The sequence below is a fragment of the Ornithorhynchus anatinus genome, chromosome 14 (assembly GCF_004115215.2).
Source record: "Ornithorhynchus anatinus isolate Pmale09 chromosome 14, mOrnAna1.pri.v4, whole genome shotgun sequence".
Classification (NCBI taxonomy): Eukaryota; Metazoa; Chordata; class Mammalia; order Monotremata; family Ornithorhynchidae; genus Ornithorhynchus; species Ornithorhynchus anatinus.
Genome location: NC_041741.1, coordinates 1,969,249 through 1,989,468, shown reverse-complemented (window position 1 = coordinate 1,989,468; position 20,220 = coordinate 1,969,249). Strand labels below are relative to the sequence as shown.

The window sequence follows — 20,220 nt, the reverse complement described above, 5'->3', positions numbered from 1 at the left end:
TGATCTGCAGAGGCGACCGTGACGTGTTCGGGGTATACGTTCCTAGATCTTCACCGGGCCCATCACTAGCAGAACACTCTGCGACCTGCTTGGCGGCATTCAGTACCGATAGGTTGCCGAAGACCCACAGAAACACGAAAGTCCCGATCAGTGCGGTAAGGCCGAGGCACAGACCCCGAAGCGGTCTCGAACCGAGGCCAGTGCCAGTCCTGCGCCAGATCTACCTGGACCAGCAGGTGGATCGTGTTCTTACCCCAGTGGGGCACTAACCCGCCTCTGCGGTGGAACCGGCTGGTTGACAATGAATGCCTACTTCCTTTATCCTGCCTCTGACATCACTGATCGCTCAGTGCCATTTTGGTGACTGGGTGGGGGCTAGGTGGAGGGTATTTCCATACAGGAGTGCGAAACCCAGATCTCAGTACGGGGTTATCCTCGGCAGCTATCACGGCGACCGGGAAAATGACAAGTTAAAATGATCGTCTCCGGGTGAGAATGTTGGGCGGTTGGACCGTTTACCCGGGTCTGATTTTTCTTCTTCCTCTGGCTTTTAAGTTGCAATCATTCGGAGAAAGCAGCTCTTCAGTATCCTCGTTCATCTGTGCTTGCTTTTGAACTGCTTGGTTGCCGGAGAGCTCCGTAAGCCAAGTGCCCGGATTCGCTTCATGTTGAAGTCTCGTCAGTTATTCTTCCCATCGGTTCTACTTAATTATTTTCCACTTTCGACCCCTTCCAGCCATAGCCTGTAAGCTACAGGATTTGCCACTTATCTTGGTCAATTCAATTAGTAGGCATTCGGTATACTTCCATCAGATTTTTCCATAGTAAATTTGTACCGTAAATAGATTTTTCCAAGTCAGTGGTGAACTGTCTTTTACGGGATAAAAGAGCAGAAGGATCAATCGCTAACCTTTTTCATTATATATCAGATAATGTCAACAGGGGACAAAGATGGGATAGTCATCTTCCAAAGCGGCGCCATAATAACCCTTCCTAAGGATAAATGCGAGGGAACAGATACTCATTTAAAAGTGGGAGGATCGGATCCCAGATGCCCTCCCATTAAGGGATCTTTCTGTTATGCCAAATGGCTAATTTTGTTTTGGGTGCATTGTCTTCCTGCATTTTGCAGGTATTATTCACCAAACCTTGATCAAACCCTATTACATGCTGACTGACTGGGGTAGAAAGCAGGTCGAGCTAGTCTGAGCCCGGAAAGCATGAAAGCTTCTTCAGGTTAACTAGTGACTTAGGGAGGGAGGGGAGGAGGGAGGGAGAGAAGGAAAGCCCTTCTGACCTGGAGCTTCGGATTGTGGCTTCAACTGTCGAGCCGGTTTCGCTTCGTTTTCTCCCCCAACCCAAGCCCGGCCTTTGGCCTCTTGCATCCGACATTACCTTTTGAGCCGGCAGCAAAGTCTTCTCGCCACTCACGAAATGACTTCTTAGCATGTCATTTGATGTGTACCAGAGTAAACATGAAAAAGTTCGTTAACTGTTGGCTTAACCGGGTGACCTGCCTAGGTGGTTACAAAGTGATCTCAAAGTGGGTGGCTTTTGTTGCCTGGATTTTTGTCGGTTTGAGTTAAAATAGTAATGAGAACTACTAGAGTAAGGAGATGTTTTCATTTACCTTTCCTCAGCTTTCCAGTCAAAATGTCACTAACCAACATCCGCATTTCCATCAGCCTCACACGGTGCACCCTAATTTGGATCCTGGGCTCTCTGAGTCCATATTTCCACCGATGATTTTAAGAGCAGAATTTACAGTCATTACTTTTGAAATATCTATTTTTTTTCCCTCATTGATTCATTCAGTTGTATTTGCTGAGCTCCTAACTGTGTGCAAGCACTGTACTAAGCATTTGGGAGAGTACAATAGAACATCAGACACATTCCTCACCCACAAGGAGCTCACATTTTAGAGATAATGGTGATTTAGGCCAGGATAATGGATAGTAGTCTATTTCGCCTCAAACGTTTTTGCTTGGGGCCCAACTCGAAATGGCCGGAGACATTTGGAAAGGGAGGAAATTATGTATTTTGAGTAGCTGGTGAAGGGACAGAAAGGCTACAGAATAGCGCAAGTGTTACATTGGGGAACTTAGAACAGTTCAGGAGCGCGAGAACAGTAGATGTAGAAGAATTGTAGGGGTTTGTAACCAACACCCCTTCCACAAGTTGGACAGAAAACAGGAGTGGGGACAACAATAGGGAGAATTGAGAAGAATCTGTTCTATTTTTATTTAAACTGGAGTGAGTAGTGATTGGAGAGATCATTCAGTCCATCAGTGATATTAATTGAGCTCCTGCTGAGTGTAACATTGTACAGAGCTCCAGGGAAGGTACAGTAGAAGGAAGACACATGCGTTACCCTCAAGGAGCTTATAATCTATTGGAGTCAGACAGAGAAAAACTATTTACAATAATGGGAGGCTGGGGGGAAAGAACATGGAGGTAGTTGCCAGGAGGCCTGGATTCTAGCCCTGGCTCCGCCACTTGCCTGCCGCTCTAGATTGTAAGCTCGTTGTGGGCAGGGAATGTGTCTGTTATATTGTACACTTAGAACAGTGCTCTGCAGACAGCAAACCCTCAATAAATACGATTGACTATGACCTTAGGTCATTTAACCGCTCTGTGCCTCAGTTTCCTCATCTGTTAAATGGAAACAAAATGTGTCTTCTACCTAAGCACTCAATAAATACGACTGACTATGGCCTTAGGTCATTCAACCGCTCTGTGCCTCAGTTTCCTCATCTGTTAAATGGAAACAAAACAAGCGTTCTACCTCTTTATATCAAATATCTCTCTCGGAGGTGCCCAGTGCTCGGGGGTGATGGGGGTAAATGCTCCCACAGCTGTGTGAGCTGAACTCCGGATTTTGCTCATTCCAGGTCTGAGAAGAGAAGCATTTCCAATCAGAACTAAAAAGACCCCATCCCTACCCAGTCCTCATTCCCCTCATTCCCTCTTTTTATCCCCACACTCAAAATGAAAAGTTGGCGCTTCTGTTCTCCTGTACTTACCCCAGCCATGTCGTTTATTTCATGGGGTTGTGCTCTAATGTCACCGTAGCCATTCGAAGTATGAAAACACAACTACTGAATTATGAATTATTAAATAATTATTGAAGAATTACTGACTTGTTTCTTCAGTTCAAGGCAGATTGGTGAATTGATGATTTCACTGGGCAAAGGGGAACTGATCAATCCAGTATTCTGAATAATATCTTAGGGGGTTCAGGCCTGCTCTAGGATTGTTAAGTACCTTGAGGGCAGGGACTGTGTCCAACCCTATCACAGGAGCACCTAATAAAAGCTCCGTAAATAATGTCGGCTGATTGTAAAGTAGGTCCTTGAGGACATGGATTAATATCCACCTACGCCGCGGTACTCTCCCATGGGTACAGTGTGCCGCGCAGAGAAGGCAATCAGTAAATGCTACTGATGGATTGATTAGTCTTGGAGATTAGAACAGCTCGTAGTGAGAAATGAGGAAGTGGAATTGGCTCTCCACAGCTGCGGATTTCATGCCTCGGTTGTTTCAGGCCGACGGAAGGAAGAGTGGTAAGATACTCCGCTCAATCAGTCGATGGTGTTTGAGTGCTTACTCTGTGCAGAGCTCTGTATTAAGCGCTTGAGAGTTAGCAGACGTGTTCCCTGCCTATAACAAGCTCCAGACGTCTTCCCCCCCCTCAGCCCCTCACCTCCCCACCCACTGAGACCCTGTGATTCCGAGAGTAGGCATGATTTAAGGCATGTTGGAAATGGCCACGGAGGAGCTGACACCCTGGTAAGTGGACCATAAATTTGCCTGGGACTCTAGGAGGTGGCGGGGAGAGGGAGAGAAATAGGGACGATGCCAACTGTTTATGGCTTCTCTCTGCCCCTTTGGGTGCCCTCCTGTTCCCCAAGGGCCTAATTCATGTTTCTTTTTTATGATGTGAATTAGGAGGAAAATTAATCCAGGCTGTTCATTCACTATCTAGCAATATACTCTCTGCTTCCTTACATTAATAATAGATCCCATTTTTAACGTCCATCAAGAAGCTTGAGAATCTTTTATAGCTTCTAATTGTAGCTGCTGTTCTGTACCATTTTCCTAGGAACCCGGCATTGATTTCTTTCTTAACACAAGCCTGCTCTCAGCAGGCTGTTTTCTCATGAGGAAGTTAAAATGAATGGAAGTCTTTATTCTTTAAACCTGAAATCTGGACTGAAATTTAGAGTTCCTCAACTGCGGTGCTCCCACATACGAGCTAAGTGGCAGCAATTTTGTTCAAGTCAAATGGGAGGTGGGAGAGGAACCCCTCATGCCATTTAGGGTCCGGAGAACAATCCCCGTTTATCATGAATCAGATTTGATGTGCGATTGGTGGGATGGGTCCATATATTCAATGCCAACCTATGAGTTGGAGAAACGTGACTGCTTTCAATTGGTAGCAACGTATTCTCGGCCCCCGGGAAACTGTTAGGAAAAAATAGTTTCCTCGAATTTCGGTAGGAATCAAGTTGAACTTTGATGCTTTATTTTTTTCCCCCATTATTAGACTATTAGGTAAAAACCTTCACTAGAGTGGTCAGATCAGAGTATACAGTTTAGTTTTTATGATTCCATTCAGATGTTTAGATTGGATGAGAGTGTTGCCTTTTCCTTGAAGTGGGGAAATGACAAGTAGTACTTTTGCTGGGCTGCCAGTTAAGCTGTGCAGTTGTGGCGATTCCACGAACAGCCGTGGGGGGTTCTTGTCTGTAATCGGGGCGGTAGCCTTGCTGGTTCGGCAGGCGGGGCGGGCGGGATTAACTGGTTCCTAATGGGAGGTTAGGGCTCTGAAGATGAATCGGCTAAGGCGAGTGTTTGGCACGGAAACGTAATCGTCCGGCAGGAAATATTCGAGGCTTAGAGGAGTTGTCTGTCTTCCAACCTAAATAAATCCTCAAAATTCCAGTCCTCAAAACTGGAAAATGTGGGGTCTTGAGATGGTGTTGGACAGAAGGAGGCTCCTGATTCAGAAGGAAAGTCATTTTCCCAGGCCGGTGGAGGTACAAGAGACGGGGCCGAGTGTCAAGAGGCTGTAGGGAAATCAAAGGAAATTGAGGGCCACCCTAACCTCACCCTACTTTTAGCTTAATCTTTATCCTAAAGAGTGGGTAGAAGGAGCAAAGGACTGGCAATAGGCCAAGCAGTAAGGGCACTCCATCTCCTACAGAAAAGACCAAAATTCCCCCCGAAGCATCTACAAGGACAAGCCACTAAACAAACATGTGAAAAGCTGTTTATTCGGTGGTGGTGAATGTGGTGAAGAGCAGTGGTCCCCGCTGGGTTTTTCAGATGGTTTAGTGGTAATGATGGTATTTGTGGAACACTCGATGGAGGTACTAAAAGAGTGGGAAAGTACACAGAGGCATGAGTTTCCAGGCTACGGAATGGGCCACGTATGTCAGCGGGTCAGCGTAAAAGATGTCTCCTTGGTTTGATTCTTCTTGTCTAGTGCCAGGATTCCTCGACGTGGGGGTGGGAATCACCCCCTTGATCAGAGGAGTCAGAGCTGCCAAAGTTCCAGATTTGGGCTGGCCGCGCTGCCAGGGTCCCATCCCTCAGCCAGCCAGGCAGCTGCTCCCCTGAAGTTGTCTCTCAACTCTCAGAGAAGCCTTTCCCCACTCGGGGCGGGGGGCCCTGCCGGAATCCGAGGAAGGCACTCGGACCCCCCCGGCCCCGCTGGACAGTGCCAGCCTGCACTTCCTCCTGACTGTCCATCCGGGCATGGAGATTCACAGGACGGGCAGGAGCGGGGAAACGGGGACCGTCTTTAAGAACCCTCTCTTGTCCGTAGCATCCGGGCCCAGGGCCAGGTCGCTGTTTTCCCCGCCTCTCGGTGGCACCTCTGTTCCTGGACTCCAGAGATGAGGTCAGCGGGGATAGGGACGGATTGAGAGCCTGGGAGTCTGAAGGACCCTGGTTCTAATCCAGCCTTCACCACTCGTCTGCTGTGTGACCTTGGGCGAGTCTCTTCACTTCTCTGGGCCTCAGTTACCTCACCTATAAAATGGTGATTAAGATGCGAGCCTCATGCGGGACAAGAATTGCGTCCAACCCGTTCGCTGGCATCCACCCCGGTGCTTAGAACAGTGCCTGGCACAGAATAAGCACTCAACAAATACCACGTTTACAATTAATCCTGGCATTGCCGTGGACCTGCTGTGTAAATTGGGCAAATCACTTAACCTCTCTGGGCTTCTACTCATCTGTAAAATAGGGATAGGATTCCTGCTCTCCCTCCTGCTCCGATTATTCTGAGTCCCACGTGGGCTTGCGTCTGATCTGATTGTCTCACATCCACCCCGGCGCTTAGCCCGAGGTTCTTCGGAGGGTGCCCTGTGCTGGTCGGAGCGGGGGCCGCAGGGAGCGGAGCCCTTCCGTCCACTCTCCTCCTGCCGTCCCCCGGGCACCCGAGCCGCTCACTCTTGATCGAAGAACTCGTCCCAAAGCGGAATCCTCTCCGTCTTGGTCCTCACCAGGGCGCGTGGCTTCTTCCTTTCCTCGGCCTCCCCGTCGGAGTCGGAGTCGGCCGTCTCCCACGGGAGCTCGCGGTGGGCCCGCCGCACCAGCCGGGGTTCCGCCTCACCGCCCTGCCGGGGGCCGGGCTGACACGCCCCAAATTCTCCATCCCAGGGGCTTCCTGAATAATAATCATCATAATCATGGTACTTGTTAACCACTTGCTAGAGTAATAATAATTATGACACTTGTTCAGCACTTACTATGTGTCATGCACTGTTCTAAGCGCTGGAGTAGATACAGGTTAAGTAGGTGGGACACAGTCCCTGTCCCCCATGGGGCTCACGCTCTTAATCCCCACTGTACAGAAGAGGGAACTGAGGCCCAGAGAAGTGAAGTGACTTGCTCAAGGTCACCCAGCAGACATGTAGTTGAGCCAGAATCAGAACCCAGATCCTTCTGAGGCCCAGGCCTGGGTTCTATCCACCGAGCCATGCCGCTTCTCAAGCTCCCCGCATTTGGGAAACGAGGGAGGGCGGCTCAGGGAAGAAAACCTTCGCATATACACGCACACACCCTCCATTTCTACACGCGTAGGCACCTAGAATTCTACACCCGTAGGCACCTAGAAACCAGGAGGCAGGGGTATCCCAGCAGGACAAGCTCACACAGGGACCAAACATACACACACACACCCAAGCCCCCCGCCAAGGATCGTGCCGGCGCGCGGACCGCTCCGTCTCATCTCCCCCGACGGCGACCCAACTCACCCCAGTCTGCGGGAAGGGCCCCAGGAGGCTCCGGAGTGGCGAGGTCTTCCCAGCCCCTGTTTCCCGGAAGGTTTACGGAGGGTTTCTTTCCCCTGCGTTCTCTCGCTTTCTGTTTCCCAATCCTGGACTCCCGCTGCAGGTTCCTCTTCAGCTCTGCCTGGGCCTGCAAGGGACCCGTCCGCTCAGTAAATGCTGGAGTACAGGCCTCTTCTGCAGCACGCGTGAGGCCAGTGGGCTACTGGGAGGCCACCCGCAGCGGGGTAGCCCGTCCCGAGACAGAGGAGCGGAGCCGGGGGGTCCGAAGATGGGTAAGGCCTAGCAGGGGAACGACAAACCGAGAACGGGCAAACCGAGGGAGAGGGGTTGGGGAGGCAGGCCGGAGAGCCGCAGAGAAAGCGGAGAGCGGGAGCAGGTCGACGGCGAGGAAGGATGCTGAGGGACCGGAGGCCCATCACGATAACGGACAGCAGGAAAGCCAACGGTCGATAATATTCAATGAGAGCCTTCTTGGGGCCGAGCGCCCTTGGGAGACACCAACGGAGAGGGCGTGATCTCTGCCCTCGAGGAGCTCACGGCCTAAGAGGAGAGGAATAGGTGAGGAAACGGCGGACGGGGAAGAGTTGGCACACGTGCCGTAGCGTGGACCTGCGAGAGGAGGCGATGGACGCCTGGGTCCGACAGGAGGCAAAGAGCAGGAAGAGGCCAACGATGGAAACCCGTTCTCAGTCACGTTGCAGCGGCTCCAGGTCGTCGCAGCAAAATTCCCAGGATCCTCTAAACGGCACGGCAGTGAAAGAGGCCCGTCCCGAGTTTGGAGGGTGGAAAGAGGGAGGGGATGGTGGGTTTGCAGAAGGAAGACCGTGGGCAGATAACTAGGGAAGATTTAGCTCTGGAACTGAGAACAGATTTCTCTTCGCCTTTTTAAAGTCAGTCTGGCACAGTGGGACGAGCTCGACACCCAAAGTAAGGAGACTTGGGTTCTAATCCTAGCTCTGCTGTTGATCGGCTGTATCGCCTCGGGCAAGTCACTTAACTTCTCTGAGCCTCAGTTTCCTCTTCTGTGTAAGGGCATCAAGACATCTGTTTTTCATGCCTCTGATATTGCGATTTCTGGGTGGCACAGGGTTGTGCTGAACTGATTATCTTTTGTCTGCTCCGGTGCCTGATACATAATAAGTACCTAAAGACAACGGAGGTGGTAAAACTAGCCTGTCCATCTCAAAGCTCGTCGAGCTAAGCCAGAAAAGTCTTTCAACACAGCTTCACTGGTGGCCATTGTAATGTAGGAGAAATGGGGCAGAAATCCCACCGCGAAAAGACTTGGAACTAGAGAATTCTGCCCGGGACACCCTTGGCGCTCTCTGTTTTCTTCCTGCCCCTCGGTTGGTGACAATATTCTTTCTATCTGGACATACACACCCAGAAGCTGAACTTGGGGACGGGGTGGGGAATGGGAAGGCCTCTGGAACAGAAGTGGAGAGAGGAAGGGTCCTTTTACCTGCCATTGTGGATAAAACAGGGGCCTGGGAGTCAGAAGGTCATGGGTTCTAATCCCGGCTCTGCCACGTGTCTGTTGTGAGACCTTGGAGGAGTCACTTCACTTCTCTGGGACTCACCTCATTGGTAAAAAATGGGGATTAAGACTGTGAGCCCCAAGTGGCAACCTGATTAACGTGTATCTTCCCTAGCGCTTAGAACAGTGCTTGGCACATAGAAAGTACTTAACCAGTACCGTAATTATTATTCTTTTACCTTTACCTCTTGTCTTTTCCTGTTCATCTCCAGCATTTGCATCTTGTGGAAATACTGTCTCTTTCCCAGTGGGTGTCTGACACTCTGCATTCTCTTTTCCAGCTCCTGCCATACGAGAACAGAGAAAGTGAGTGTCAGGGAACAAGCATGAGGTCGGGTCTTTCCAGCTCAGAAATCCATCGCCAGGTGCAGGAAGCGAGCTCTCCCGGAAAGCAGAGCCCCCCCCCCCCCGGGCTCTCCTGGGTGGGCTATTTCTCGCCACGGTCGGTGGTAAGTGCCTGTGGGATCTGGCACCGTGGAAGCGGGGAGGGTGGGAAAAGCCGGAAAGGTTTGGGGAAATTTCTGGACCACAGCTAGTAGAGGGTACATCCCTAAGCATCAGGTAGGGTCGTGGTAACGTGAGCTCTTATGGCCTCATTTTGCAAAGAGAAGCAACGCAGCGCTTAACAAATACCATAATTATTAAAAAAGCAGCTTGGCCTAGAGGAGAAAGCCCAAGACTGGGAGTCAGAGGTTCCAAGTCGCCTGCTGTGTGACCTTGGGGAAGCCACTTAACTTCTCTGTACCTGTCCTCGCCTGTAAAAGGGGGATTCAATACCGGTTCCCCCTCCCACTTAATCTGGGAGCCCCATGCGGGACGGGGACTGTGTGCAATCTGATTAATTTGTATCTACACCAGTATTTAGAAGAGTGCTTGGTACATACTAAGAGCTTTACAGATACCGTAAAGAAGCTGTACTGCGGTTCCTAAGATTGAGAAGTGTGGATGGGATTTGGAGGAGCCGAGGCCTGCGAAAGAGGTCGCTCATTCAATCGTATTTACTGAGCGCTTACTGTGTGCAGAGCACCGTACTAAGCGCTTGGAATAGACAGTTCGGCAACAGATAGAGACGATCCCTGCCCGATGACGGGCTCACGGTCTAATCGGTCAGCCCAGCCCCCGTGCGTGACATTTGGCGGATGTCGGTGGGAACGAGCAGGATGCGGGAGGATCGGATTGACTGCTCCGGATTGATTTTCCGGGACCGAATTTCTTCGCCGGCCAACCCCTTTCGCAGGAGCCAAGCCCCCTGCACTCACCTTGGCTCTGGGGGCGACCGCCGCCTCGTGCTGGGTCAGGCTGCCTCGCGCTTGCGGTGGGCCAACGGGCTCCAGCACCTGCAAGCCCAACACGGACCAGCATTCAGCATTCTCAACCCGAGACAGCGACAGCCAAACGAACGCTACGCATTCAATCGGTCAACCCCGCCGTTGGGTAGGGATCGTCTCTCTGTTGCCGAATCGTACTTTCCAAGCGCTCAGAACAGTGCTCTGCATACAGTAAACGCTCAATAAATACGATCGAATGAATCAGTGGTGTTCATTGAGTGCGCTCACTGTGGGCGGAGCGTACGCTGGGACTGAGTTGGTAGCCGCGTTCCCTGCTCACGTAGAGAGGGGAAAATGTTTTGTTTTTAAAAAAGGACCTAGCGTAGGTTTCGAGGAATCGGTCTATTGCAACGTGTGGGGTAACTGGGGTAACCCAGCCCCAGGTGACGTGGGTTGCTGAAAGAGAGAAGCAGCGTAACGGAAGAGTGGGGCCCTGGGAGGCAGAAGGACCTGGGTTCTAATCCCGCCTCCGCCCGAGGCTTGCCCACAAGGAGAATGACGACGGAGGGGTGACCCTTTCCTCGGAGCGCTTAGAACAGCGCGTGGCGCATAGTAAGCGCTTAACTTACTATGTGAAGCAGCGGGGCTCAGGGGGAAGAGCCCGGGCTTGGGAGTCAGAGGTCATGGGTGCGAATCCCGGCTCTGCCACTTGGCAGCTGGGTGACTGGGGGCAAGTGACTTCACTTCTCTGGGCCTCGGTGACCTCATCTGGAAAATGGAGATGAAGACCGTGAGCCTCACGTGGGACAACCTGATGACCCTGTCTCTCCCCCAGCGCTTAGAACAGTGCCCTGCACAGAGTAAGCGCTTAACAAATACCGACTTTCTTAAACAAATACCATTATTATTATTAATAATTATCATTATCCCGTGTTCTGCCAGGCCTGGAAAGAAACTAGAGCAGCTTTACTCCGTCGAGGCCGCTAGGTGGCAGCAGCCATCCCTGGACGCTCAGCTTTCACCTCCTCGTATACAATAATACGGTATTTATTATTATTATTAATAATAATGGTGGTATTTGTTAAGCGCTTACTATGTGCAAAGCACTGTTCTAAGCGCTGGGGGGATACAAGGTGATCAGGTTGTCCCACGTGGGGCTCACAGTCTTAATCCCCATTTTCCAGATGAGGTAACTGAGGCCCAGAGAAGTGAAGTGACTTGCCCGCGGTCACACAGCTGGCAAGCGGCAGAGCGGGGATTCGAACCCATGACCTCTGACTCCCAAGCCCGGGCTCTTTCCACTGAGCCACACTTTAAGCGTTTAAAGTAGGGTCTTCCACTTGTCAGCTGTGTGACTGTGGGCAAGTCACTTAACTTCTCTGTGCCTCAGTTACCTCATCTGTAAAATGGGGATTAACTGTGAGCCTCACGTGGGACAACCTGATTAGCCTGCATCTACCCCAGCGCTTAGAACAGTGCTCCGCATATAGTAAGCGCTTAACAAATACCAACATTATTATTATTATTTAAGCATTTACTATGTGCTCAGCACTGTCCTGAACGCTGGGGGAGATCCAAGTTAACCCCGTGCTCCCTCAGGAGGGGCCAGTGAACCTGGAGAAGCAGCCTGGCGGAGTGGACAGAGCACGGGCCTGGGATTCAGAAGGTCACGGGTTCTAGTCCCAGCTCGGCCCCTTCGTTCGCTCATGCATTTGTATTTATTGAGCGCTTACTGTGTGCAGAGCACTGGACTAAGCGCTTGGAATGTACAGTTCAGCAACAGAGAGAGACCATCCCTCCCCAACAACGGGATCACAGTCTAAAGGGGGGAGACGGACAACGAAACCGGTCAGGCGACAGTACCGTCAAGATGAATAGAATCATAGATATATACACATCGTTAACAAAATAGAGTAATAAATAATCTACACAAATATGCACCAGTGCCGAGGGGAAGGGGGAAGAGCAGAGGGAGGGAGGAGGGGGAGCGGAGGGGAAGGGAGGGCTCGGTCTGGAAGGCCTCCTGGAGGAGGTGAGCTCTCGGTAGGGCTCGGAAGAGGGGAAGAGAGTTTGGCGGAGGGGAGGAGGGAGGGCGTTCGGGGACGGGGTAGGACGTGGGCCAGGGGTCGACGGCGGGACGGGCGAAAACGAGGGACCGTGAGGAGGTGAGCGGCGGCGGAGGAGGAGAGAAGGGAGGTGAGGTAAGAAGGGAGCAAGGGGATGGACGGCTTTGAAGCCAACAGTGACGAGAAGAGAGCAGCGGATCCTCTATCTGGTTTACCGATGAGGAAACCCGGAGCTCAGAGAAGTGAGGCGACTTGCCCTGGGTCACACGGCAGGCCGAGGACAGCGTGGGGACTAGAACCCGGGTCTCCTCGTTCTCCGACCCATGCTCTTTCCACGGGACAAACGGCAGGGCGCAGAGTAGGGGTTTAATATGTACTATTACTTCTACAGAAGCCATGTCCTTACCCTTAAGAAGCTTGCAGGCAATCAGTGGGTCACTTGTATTTATTGGGAGCTGTGTTCAGGGCACCGTACTAAGCGCGGGGGAGAGTACAAAATAACAATAAAACAGACACATTCCCTGCCCACAGTGATCGCACGGCCCAGCAGCTCACAGGCGAAAGGGATTAGGGTTTCCCGGCAGGTGGTTCACCTCGGTGTGAGTTACCCCAGGGACCTGTGAAACCGCCTGTTCGGGAAACAAGTAAGATCGGACGGTGGAACCGTCCGGCGTCGTTCAGTTTTGGGCCTGTCCAGAGGTCAGGGGCTGGAGGAGGAAACCCTCCTAGGTCTTGGCCTGCTCGGAGAGAGTAGTTTCCCATCACCCATTCTGCGGAGAGATGGTCTCTTCAGAGATCACGGCCAGGGGAGCCATCCTGTCGAAGGTTAAGGAGCAGTGACCGTTGGCTCTAATAGAGAAGCAGCGTGGCCTAGTGGAAAGAGCCCGGCCTCGGGGGGTCAGAGGTCGTGGGTTCTGATCCCGGCTCTGCCACCTGTCTGCTCTGTGACCTTGGGCGAGTCACTTAACTTCTCTGGGCCTCAGTTACCTCATCTGTAAAAATGGGGATTAAAAAAAAAAAATGTGAGCCCCCCACGTGGGACAATCTGATTACCCTCTATCTACCCCAGCGCTTAGAACAGTGCTCTGCACGTAGTAAACGCTTAACAGATAATTAATTAGTCAACCTGTGGTATTTAGAGTGACCACTGTTTGCAGAGCACTGTGTTAAGCACTTGGGAGAGAACAGCTACAGGTGTGTTCTAATCTAGTCCTTAGAATCAAAAACACTGGGAGAAGAGTACATGACCGAAGTCAAGTAATTTTAGCGCCGGGCTGCCGTAAGCCAGGAAACGGAGAAAACAGAAACAACATATGGAGCATCGGACCGTCTGGATTTTCAAAGGAGAAAATAGACTAAATTTGGGCATAAAAGAAAGGTTTGGTCTAAGCATTTCAACAAGCTGGCGACGCGATGTCTTATTAGCAACCAGAAATACACTACTGGGAATCTTATCTTCGTTCCTTTCCTTAGAAGCTCCACGTGCTAACCTTCAGGTCGGGTGTACAGACACAGTGAAGAAGGCAACCGACGGTTACTTCAGTCAGTGAATTCGGACCGAAAGAGGGTACAGAGAACGTTAGTACCGATCTCTCGACGTGCGGGGCACAAAGGATCAGAGGGGGTTAGACGCGGGGACAGCGGATGGGAGGGAAGAGACTTCCAAGGCTGCCAGTCGCAGAGCTGCCATTTTGATTCTCTTGCTGTCCCTGAGGGGAAACTCTCAGGTGTGGCCAGAGACCTGGGGTGAGCGAGGCTGGGAGATCGTACACAGAGAAGCGGCGTGGCTCAGTGGAAAGAGCACGGGCTTTGGAGTCGGGGTCATGAGTTCGAATCCCAGCTCTGCCCCTTGTCAGCTGTGTGACTGTGGGCAAGTCACTTCACTTCTCTGGGCCTCAGTGACCTCATCTGTAAAATGGGGATTAAGACTGCGAGCCCCACATGGGACAACCTGATTCCCCTGTGTCTACCCCGGCGCTTAGGACAGTGCTCTGCACATAGTAAGCGCTTAACAGATACCGACATTATTATTATACATATTCAGGAAGTTCATACAATCCCCTCTAGACTGTAAGTTCGCTGTGGGCAGGGAACGTGTCTACCACTTCTGTGATATTGTACTCTCCCACAGTAAGCGCTCACTGATTGATTGACTGATCGATACGGGGGGAGAGGGGGTGCTCGATGTGCCTATCGTCCCCGGAGAGTGGCCACTAATAGTACAGTAACTTTCACACACAGATAAGACAAATCTGTCGGTGAAGCTTAATGAGCCTTATTTCTTACGGCCAATTCTGGTTTGAATGCTCACCCCCATGGACTTTCTACGGGAAATAATTACACAGAGATAAATGAGAGCCCAAAGCGGTATGGGCAGTTAGGGGATAGTCGATCAGGAACGCAGCAGGTTCGCCAATCGATTGAATTACCAACCTCCCTCTTAAATTATGAGAGTTCGAAAGGCCGTGACCATGAAATCCAAGAAATTCCTTATTTGTGCCTCTCAAAGTCATCTTACCTGCAGTCTTCGTGGTGGATGACTTTTAATAATGCTTGTTCCTCTGTTCTCCAGTGAGGTGTCCAAAGTCATGGCCCCGGGCACTAGATGGAGTGAGAGAAAATAAGAAGCGGTTAAACATTTTCACAGGATCACAGTATTAATTTGGCTTGGTTAATAAAGACGACGTATCTTTTCTAATTTCTATTTCTGCCTTAGTTAACCTCCTGGCCAGACGCGGAGACCAAACGAAGCGACAGATTGTCTCAGCACAGACCCGTCGTGAACCGGCAAGCGCCAGCCGGTAGGTCCTGCTCTTCTCCCGGCCTCCTGCGTTTCTCTTTCAGCAAACGTCCCCAGCGTTCGCCCCCGGGAGGGCAGAGATTTCCCCAGGGACAGAATTTTAGAGGAAGAGCAGGATCTACAGCAGAGTGACGGACCCGTTAGACGGGCCAGGGGAAGCCTTAGAACCTTCCTGGATGCGAAGGAGCTGTGCGGGTTGGCGGTGCTACCGTGTGGGTGACGGGAATCTCGCCTGCCGGGGCCGCCTGCGGTGGCCTTTGGCTTCCTGAGGAAACGTGGGAGTCACACCGGGCGCTCAGATGTACGTCTGTGGCTTTGGAGACGTGAGGGGCCGGTTGAGTGGGAACGAGCCTCAAGCTGCCGTTGCCTTTTGCCTGCCTTTTGTCAACTTTGGAATGTATTTCCGCGCCAGAGCTTTCAGAGAATCTCCTCGGCCTCTTTCTGCCTTAGAACGGCAATTTCCGGGCCCCGTGCGTTATCCTTAGTACACTTGAGTGATTACAACCGCTAAGAGGAATACGTCACTAGAAGTTCTGTGCCTTAGGGCATTCATTAAACGCTACTCTGTGCTAAACACCGAGGTAAACACAAAGGAAGCAGATGGGACAGAGACCCCGGCCGGTGCGGAGCTCATAGCCTAAGAGACGGGGGAGAGGTGGTTATTATCATCGTCATCCCCGTTTTAGAGACGAGGCAGCTGAGGTCTATAGAGGTTAAGTGGTTTCCCCCAGGTCAGGGAGCAGGTCGGGGGGCAGAGTGGAAACTAAAACCTGGGTCTTCCATTCATTCATTCAGTCGTATTTATTGAGCGATTACTATGTGCAGAGCACTGTACGAAGCGCTTGGAATGGACAAATCGGTAACAGAGACCGTCCCTGCCCTTTGACGGGCGCACGGTCTAAACGGGGGAGACAGACAAGAACGATGGCAATAAACAGGGTCGAGGGGAAGAACATCTCACTAAAACAATAGCAAATAGATAGAATCAGGGTGATGTAGATCTCATTAAACAAAATAAATAGGGTGATGAAGATAATACAGTTGAGCGGATGAGTACAGTGCTGATGGGATGGGAGAGGGGGAGGAGCAGAGCAGACCGCGCTGCTTCCCAACCGGATACTCCTCTGTCACTTAAGGTTCCAGGTTCTGTGTTTAGAGGAGCAGTTGGGGCATCGAGGCGTCGGACAGAGAAACCGTGGGGGAAAAAATCTTAGAAAGTTGACTATTAAAGACATCGAGTCACTGACCATCTAATGGAAACCAAACTATCATGAAATCCCTTATTAATAATAATAATGATGATGGCATTTGTTAAGCGCTTACTATGGGCCAAGCACTGTTATAGAGCGCTGGGGGTTACAGGGTGATCAGGTTGTCCCATGTGGGGCTCAGAGTCTTAATCCCCATTTTACAGATGAGGGAACTGAGGCCCAGAGAAGTTAAGTGACTTGCCCAAAGTCACACAGCTGACAAGCGGCGGAGCCGGGATTAGAACCCGTGACCTCTGACTCCCAAGCCCGCGGTCTTTCCACTCAACCACACTGTTTCCCCTTAAGAGAGACCCTTAAGCGGTCTCTCTAGGCGGCAAGGCTTTTTGGAGATAGAAATCATGCTCTCCAGCCTTCCAGGGGACAGGCCCTTTTGTTATTAATCTAGACCACGTGGCGAAAAACTGGTCTAGACTGTAGGCTCGTTGGGGGCAGGGAACGTGTCCGTTGTACTCTTCCAAGCGCTCAGTACAGCGTTTCGCACACCGTGAGCGCTCAGTGGAATGAAGAAAACGCCACTTGGGCTGACGATCGTTCATCTGCTTCGTGAAGAGCCGTGGGTTCCATCTGGTCGAACTGGAGTCGTTCATTCAATAGTATTTGAGCGCTTACTATGTGCAGAGCACTGGACTAAGCGCTTGGAATGTACAAATCGGTAACAGATAGGGACGGTCCCTGCCCTTTGACGGGCTTACGGTCTAATCGGGGGAGACGGACAGACGAGAACAGTAGCACTAAATAGAATCAAGGGGATGAACATCTCATTAAAACAATAGCAAATAAACAGTTGAGGGCCGTGGCTCTCGCCTGTCCCTCGTGATGTCATCCCACAGAACTCCCAGAGCCAATTCACATTTACTTCCGACACAAGGGCTCTCCAACAGGCCTGTAATCCTGCAGTCGAAATTTCCCTTCCTAAGCCAAAGAGAAACGGGGCGAGCCTGGGGAGGGGGTAGAAAACATCCCATCCACTCCCATAGTTTGGGCTCCAAAATTCACTTTAGAGAACAGCGACATTGAACCTAGAGCGATTCACACAAAATCCATTCCTCCTGCTTAATCATTTACACCTAGAAGCTATTTGAATCTTCTTAGCCCTTCAGAACGGCGAGGCCCGAAAGGAACGCTCTTTCGATCGAAATGTAATCCGGTTCATCTTCCTCCAGAGAGAAAAATGTCTCCGCCACCTTGCCTGCACGGTCGACAGTTTCTCCGCACCCTCGCCTTGCGCCCAAGTTTCACCGGCATTTTAGACGGCCGCTCTCTGGCTTGTGTAGATGGATTACATCCGTGTTCTCCCCCAGCCCTACCCTCGAGCCTTAGGAAAGCGGCGCGGCTTAGGGGATAGAGCCCGGGCCTGGGAGTCGGAAAGACCCGGGTTCTAATCCCGGCTCTTCCACGTGTCTGCTGTGACCTTGGGCAAGTCCTTTAACCTCTCTGGGCTTCAGTTACCTCAACTGTAAAATGGGGATTAAGAGTGTGAGCAGGGACTGTGTCCAACCTGGTTATCTTGTATGTACCCCTGTGCTTAGAACAGTGCTTGGCACATACTAAGCGCTCAAAAAGTACCATAATAATAACGATAATGATTATTATCACTGTCACTCCATTAAGGAGGCCAGAATGAGAACAAGGCCTGGCCCTGCCGACAGCTAACGTGAGGACACAAGGGACCACCTGTGGGGGTGGGAATGACAGGGCCGGAGGGGCCGCAAATCCTACGTCGCCTCCTCGGGCCCACGCGCACCCGTGGACGAGCCCCCTCCTCCACCATCCTCGTCTTGGAGCCCCCCCAGCCGGCTCCCCGGCTATAAAACTCGGCCCGACGGTCTCATTACAGCCAACTGGGCCCAAGTGTGAGATTACCTGTCGCGTAGCATCCGTACCCAGTCTGTCTCAGCGGGGGCAGCTGTCTTTCAAACTGGCCCATCTTTCCCCGCAGCCCGGCCGAGGTGCGCGAGCTATACCCTTCCTCCTGACCCCCGGCCGCGGAGCCGACAGAGGGGGGCGGAGCGTCGCGGCTGTACAGGGGGGCCACCTGGGTCACCTTCGGGTGAGTCCGCGAGGAGCCGGACCCCATCCCCGCGGCCGGGCCCTTCCTCGGGGAGCGGCCGCCGTCGCCCACCACCCTCCCGGGCCGTGGAGGACTTCCCGCCAAGGTGAGCGGAGCGGCTCGGCCAGGTTTCCTTCGGGACTTGGTCCCGGGCCCGACTCCACACAAATGTGTCAACCCCCCGCAACCCGGAACCCTGCCTGGGCATCGGGTTTCCATAGATACCCCCTCCCGAACCCCTCCCTCCCAATTCCAGAGCCCGTGGGTCCAGTTAAATATTGACGGGCTAACTTGTTCCACCCTGCTCCACTCCAGGCATGAAAGCTGGAGGACTCTGGCCTCTACTCATCAGTAAACTGGGCTCCACCGGCCAGAGAGGAGGCGGGGAAAGCCCGGTCTTTCCCACTTCTGCAACTACACGTTGAGCTCTGCCCTTTCTTTTCTTCAAATGGTATTTGTTCAGCACTTCTTATGTTCCAGGCACCGTACTAAGCGCTGGGATAGATTCAAGAGAATCAGGTCGACACAGTCCACGTCCCTCATGGGGCTCACGGTCTTCATCCCCATTTTACAGATGAGATAACTGAGGCCTGGAGCAACCAAGTGACTTGCCCGAGGTCATACAGCAGGCAGATAGGGGAGCCGGGATTAGAGTCCACGTCCTCTGACTCCCAGGCCCGTGTTCCGTTCACTAGGCCATGTTCTTTCTCCCACATTGAATGTACCGATTTGTCCATTCCAAGCGCTTAGTACAGTGCTCTGCACATAGTAAGTGCTCAATAAATACTACTGAGTGAATGAACATCGCCCTGCTCTCAAACCTAAGCAACTCTGGGGGGGAGGAAGAGGGAGGAAAGAGAGGAGTGTTGCGCTCAGCTGAAGCGATATTCACTTTCCCTCTGGATTTTTCCCGTCAAGTAGGGAAAGGAAGCAGAAAGGTAATAATGATGGTATTTGTTAAGCGCTTTGTATGTGCCAAGCACTGTTCTAAGTCCTGGGGTAGATAGAAGGTTATCAGGTTGTCCCACGTGGGGCTCACAGTCTTCATCCCCACTTTACAGATGAGGTCACTGAGGCCCAGAGAAGTGAAGTGACTTGCCCAAAGTCAGAGAGCTGATAAGTGGCGGAGCCGGGATTAGAACCCACGACCTCTGACTCCCAAGCGCGGGCTCTTTCCACGAAGTCACACTGCTTTCTCAGGGCCTCTGAGGCCCTGAACTATTCCGGGCCGGGTAGATTGCCACCGTAGGTCCCAGTCGCGGTTTATGACAGAACCTCCCCTCAGGAAACTTCCCGGTAGAAAGGCACCTGGGAAGAGGGGTTAAATGGATTGGGAATGGTCACTCAATCTTTCAAGCGCTTAGTACAGTGCTCTGCACATAGTAAGTGCTCAATAAATACTATTGAATGAATGAGAAGAAATGGCTGACGAACAGCCAGGGCTTAGTACAGTGCTCTGCACACAGTAGGTGCTCAGTAAATACTATTGATGGGTTAGGGTTGCAGGGAAACACAACACAGCCCTCTGTTATGATGTTGGTATTTGTTAAGCGCTTACTATGTGCAGAGCACCGTTCTAAGCGCTGGGGGGAGATGCAGGGTAATCAGGTCGTCCCACGTGAGGCTCACAGTTAATCCCCATTTTACAGATGAGGGAACTGAGGCCCTGAGAAGTGAAGCGACTCGCCCACGGTCACACAGCTGACAAGTGGCAGGGCCGGGAGTCGAACCCATGACCTCTGACTCCGAAGCCCAGGCTCTTTCCACTGTTATGGAGGGAGAGATCAGCAGGCTGCCTTTCGTGCGGAACCCACACGGGAGAGTGAGCTGAAGAAAGTAGAGAGAACCACCCGAGAGGGCCTGAGGAAAAGTCAACCGAGGAAAAGCAAGAGAACGGTAAGTGGAGGGAGGAAGTTGTCAGGCCCTC

At 51.9% G+C, this 20,220-nt stretch overlaps 1 protein-coding gene across 2 annotated transcripts; it reads right to left on the bottom strand.

The window, feature by feature from the left end:
* Positions 1 to 6,275: 6,275 nt before the first annotated feature.
* On the bottom strand, positions 6,276 to 18,467 carry CCDC198 (coiled-coil domain containing 198). 2 transcript variants are annotated; one of them, XM_007659518.2, is made up of 6 exons: positions 18,107 to 18,467; positions 14,691 to 14,773; positions 10,098 to 10,175; positions 9,018 to 9,122; positions 7,266 to 7,428; positions 6,276 to 6,676 (listed from the first exon to the last, which is right to left on the bottom strand). In XM_007659518.2, the coding sequence occupies exons 1-6, from the start codon at positions 18,318 to 18,320 to the stop codon at positions 6,456 to 6,458; spliced, it is 864 nt and encodes a 287-aa protein (XP_007657708.2). In that variant the 5' UTR covers positions 18,321 to 18,467; the 3' UTR covers positions 6,276 to 6,455. The 2 variants fall into 2 exon arrangements, with proteins under 2 accessions (XP_007657708.2, XP_001516682.3); XM_001516632.4 differs by having other exon boundaries at positions 9,024 to 9,122; positions 18,107 to 18,466.
* Between the last annotated feature and the right edge of the window lie 1,753 nt (positions 18,468 to 20,220).

What these genes read in the sequence shown, in the direction of transcription:
- CCDC198 (XM_007659518.2), bottom strand. Translation starts at nt 18,320, where the DNA reads ATGGGGTCCGGCTCCTCGCGGACTCACCCGAAGGTGACCCAGGTGGCC. An exon ending in ATCCACCACGAAGACTGCAG is followed by an intron (nt 10,176 to 14,690) that starts GTAAGATGACTT and finishes TTGGGCTTGCAG; the next exon opens with GTGCTGGAGCCCGTTGGCCC. An exon ending in GGAAAAGACAAGAGGTAAAG is followed by an intron (nt 7,429 to 9,017) that starts GTAAAAGAATAA and finishes GGTCCCTTGCAG; the next exon opens with GCCCAGGCAGAGCTGAAGAG.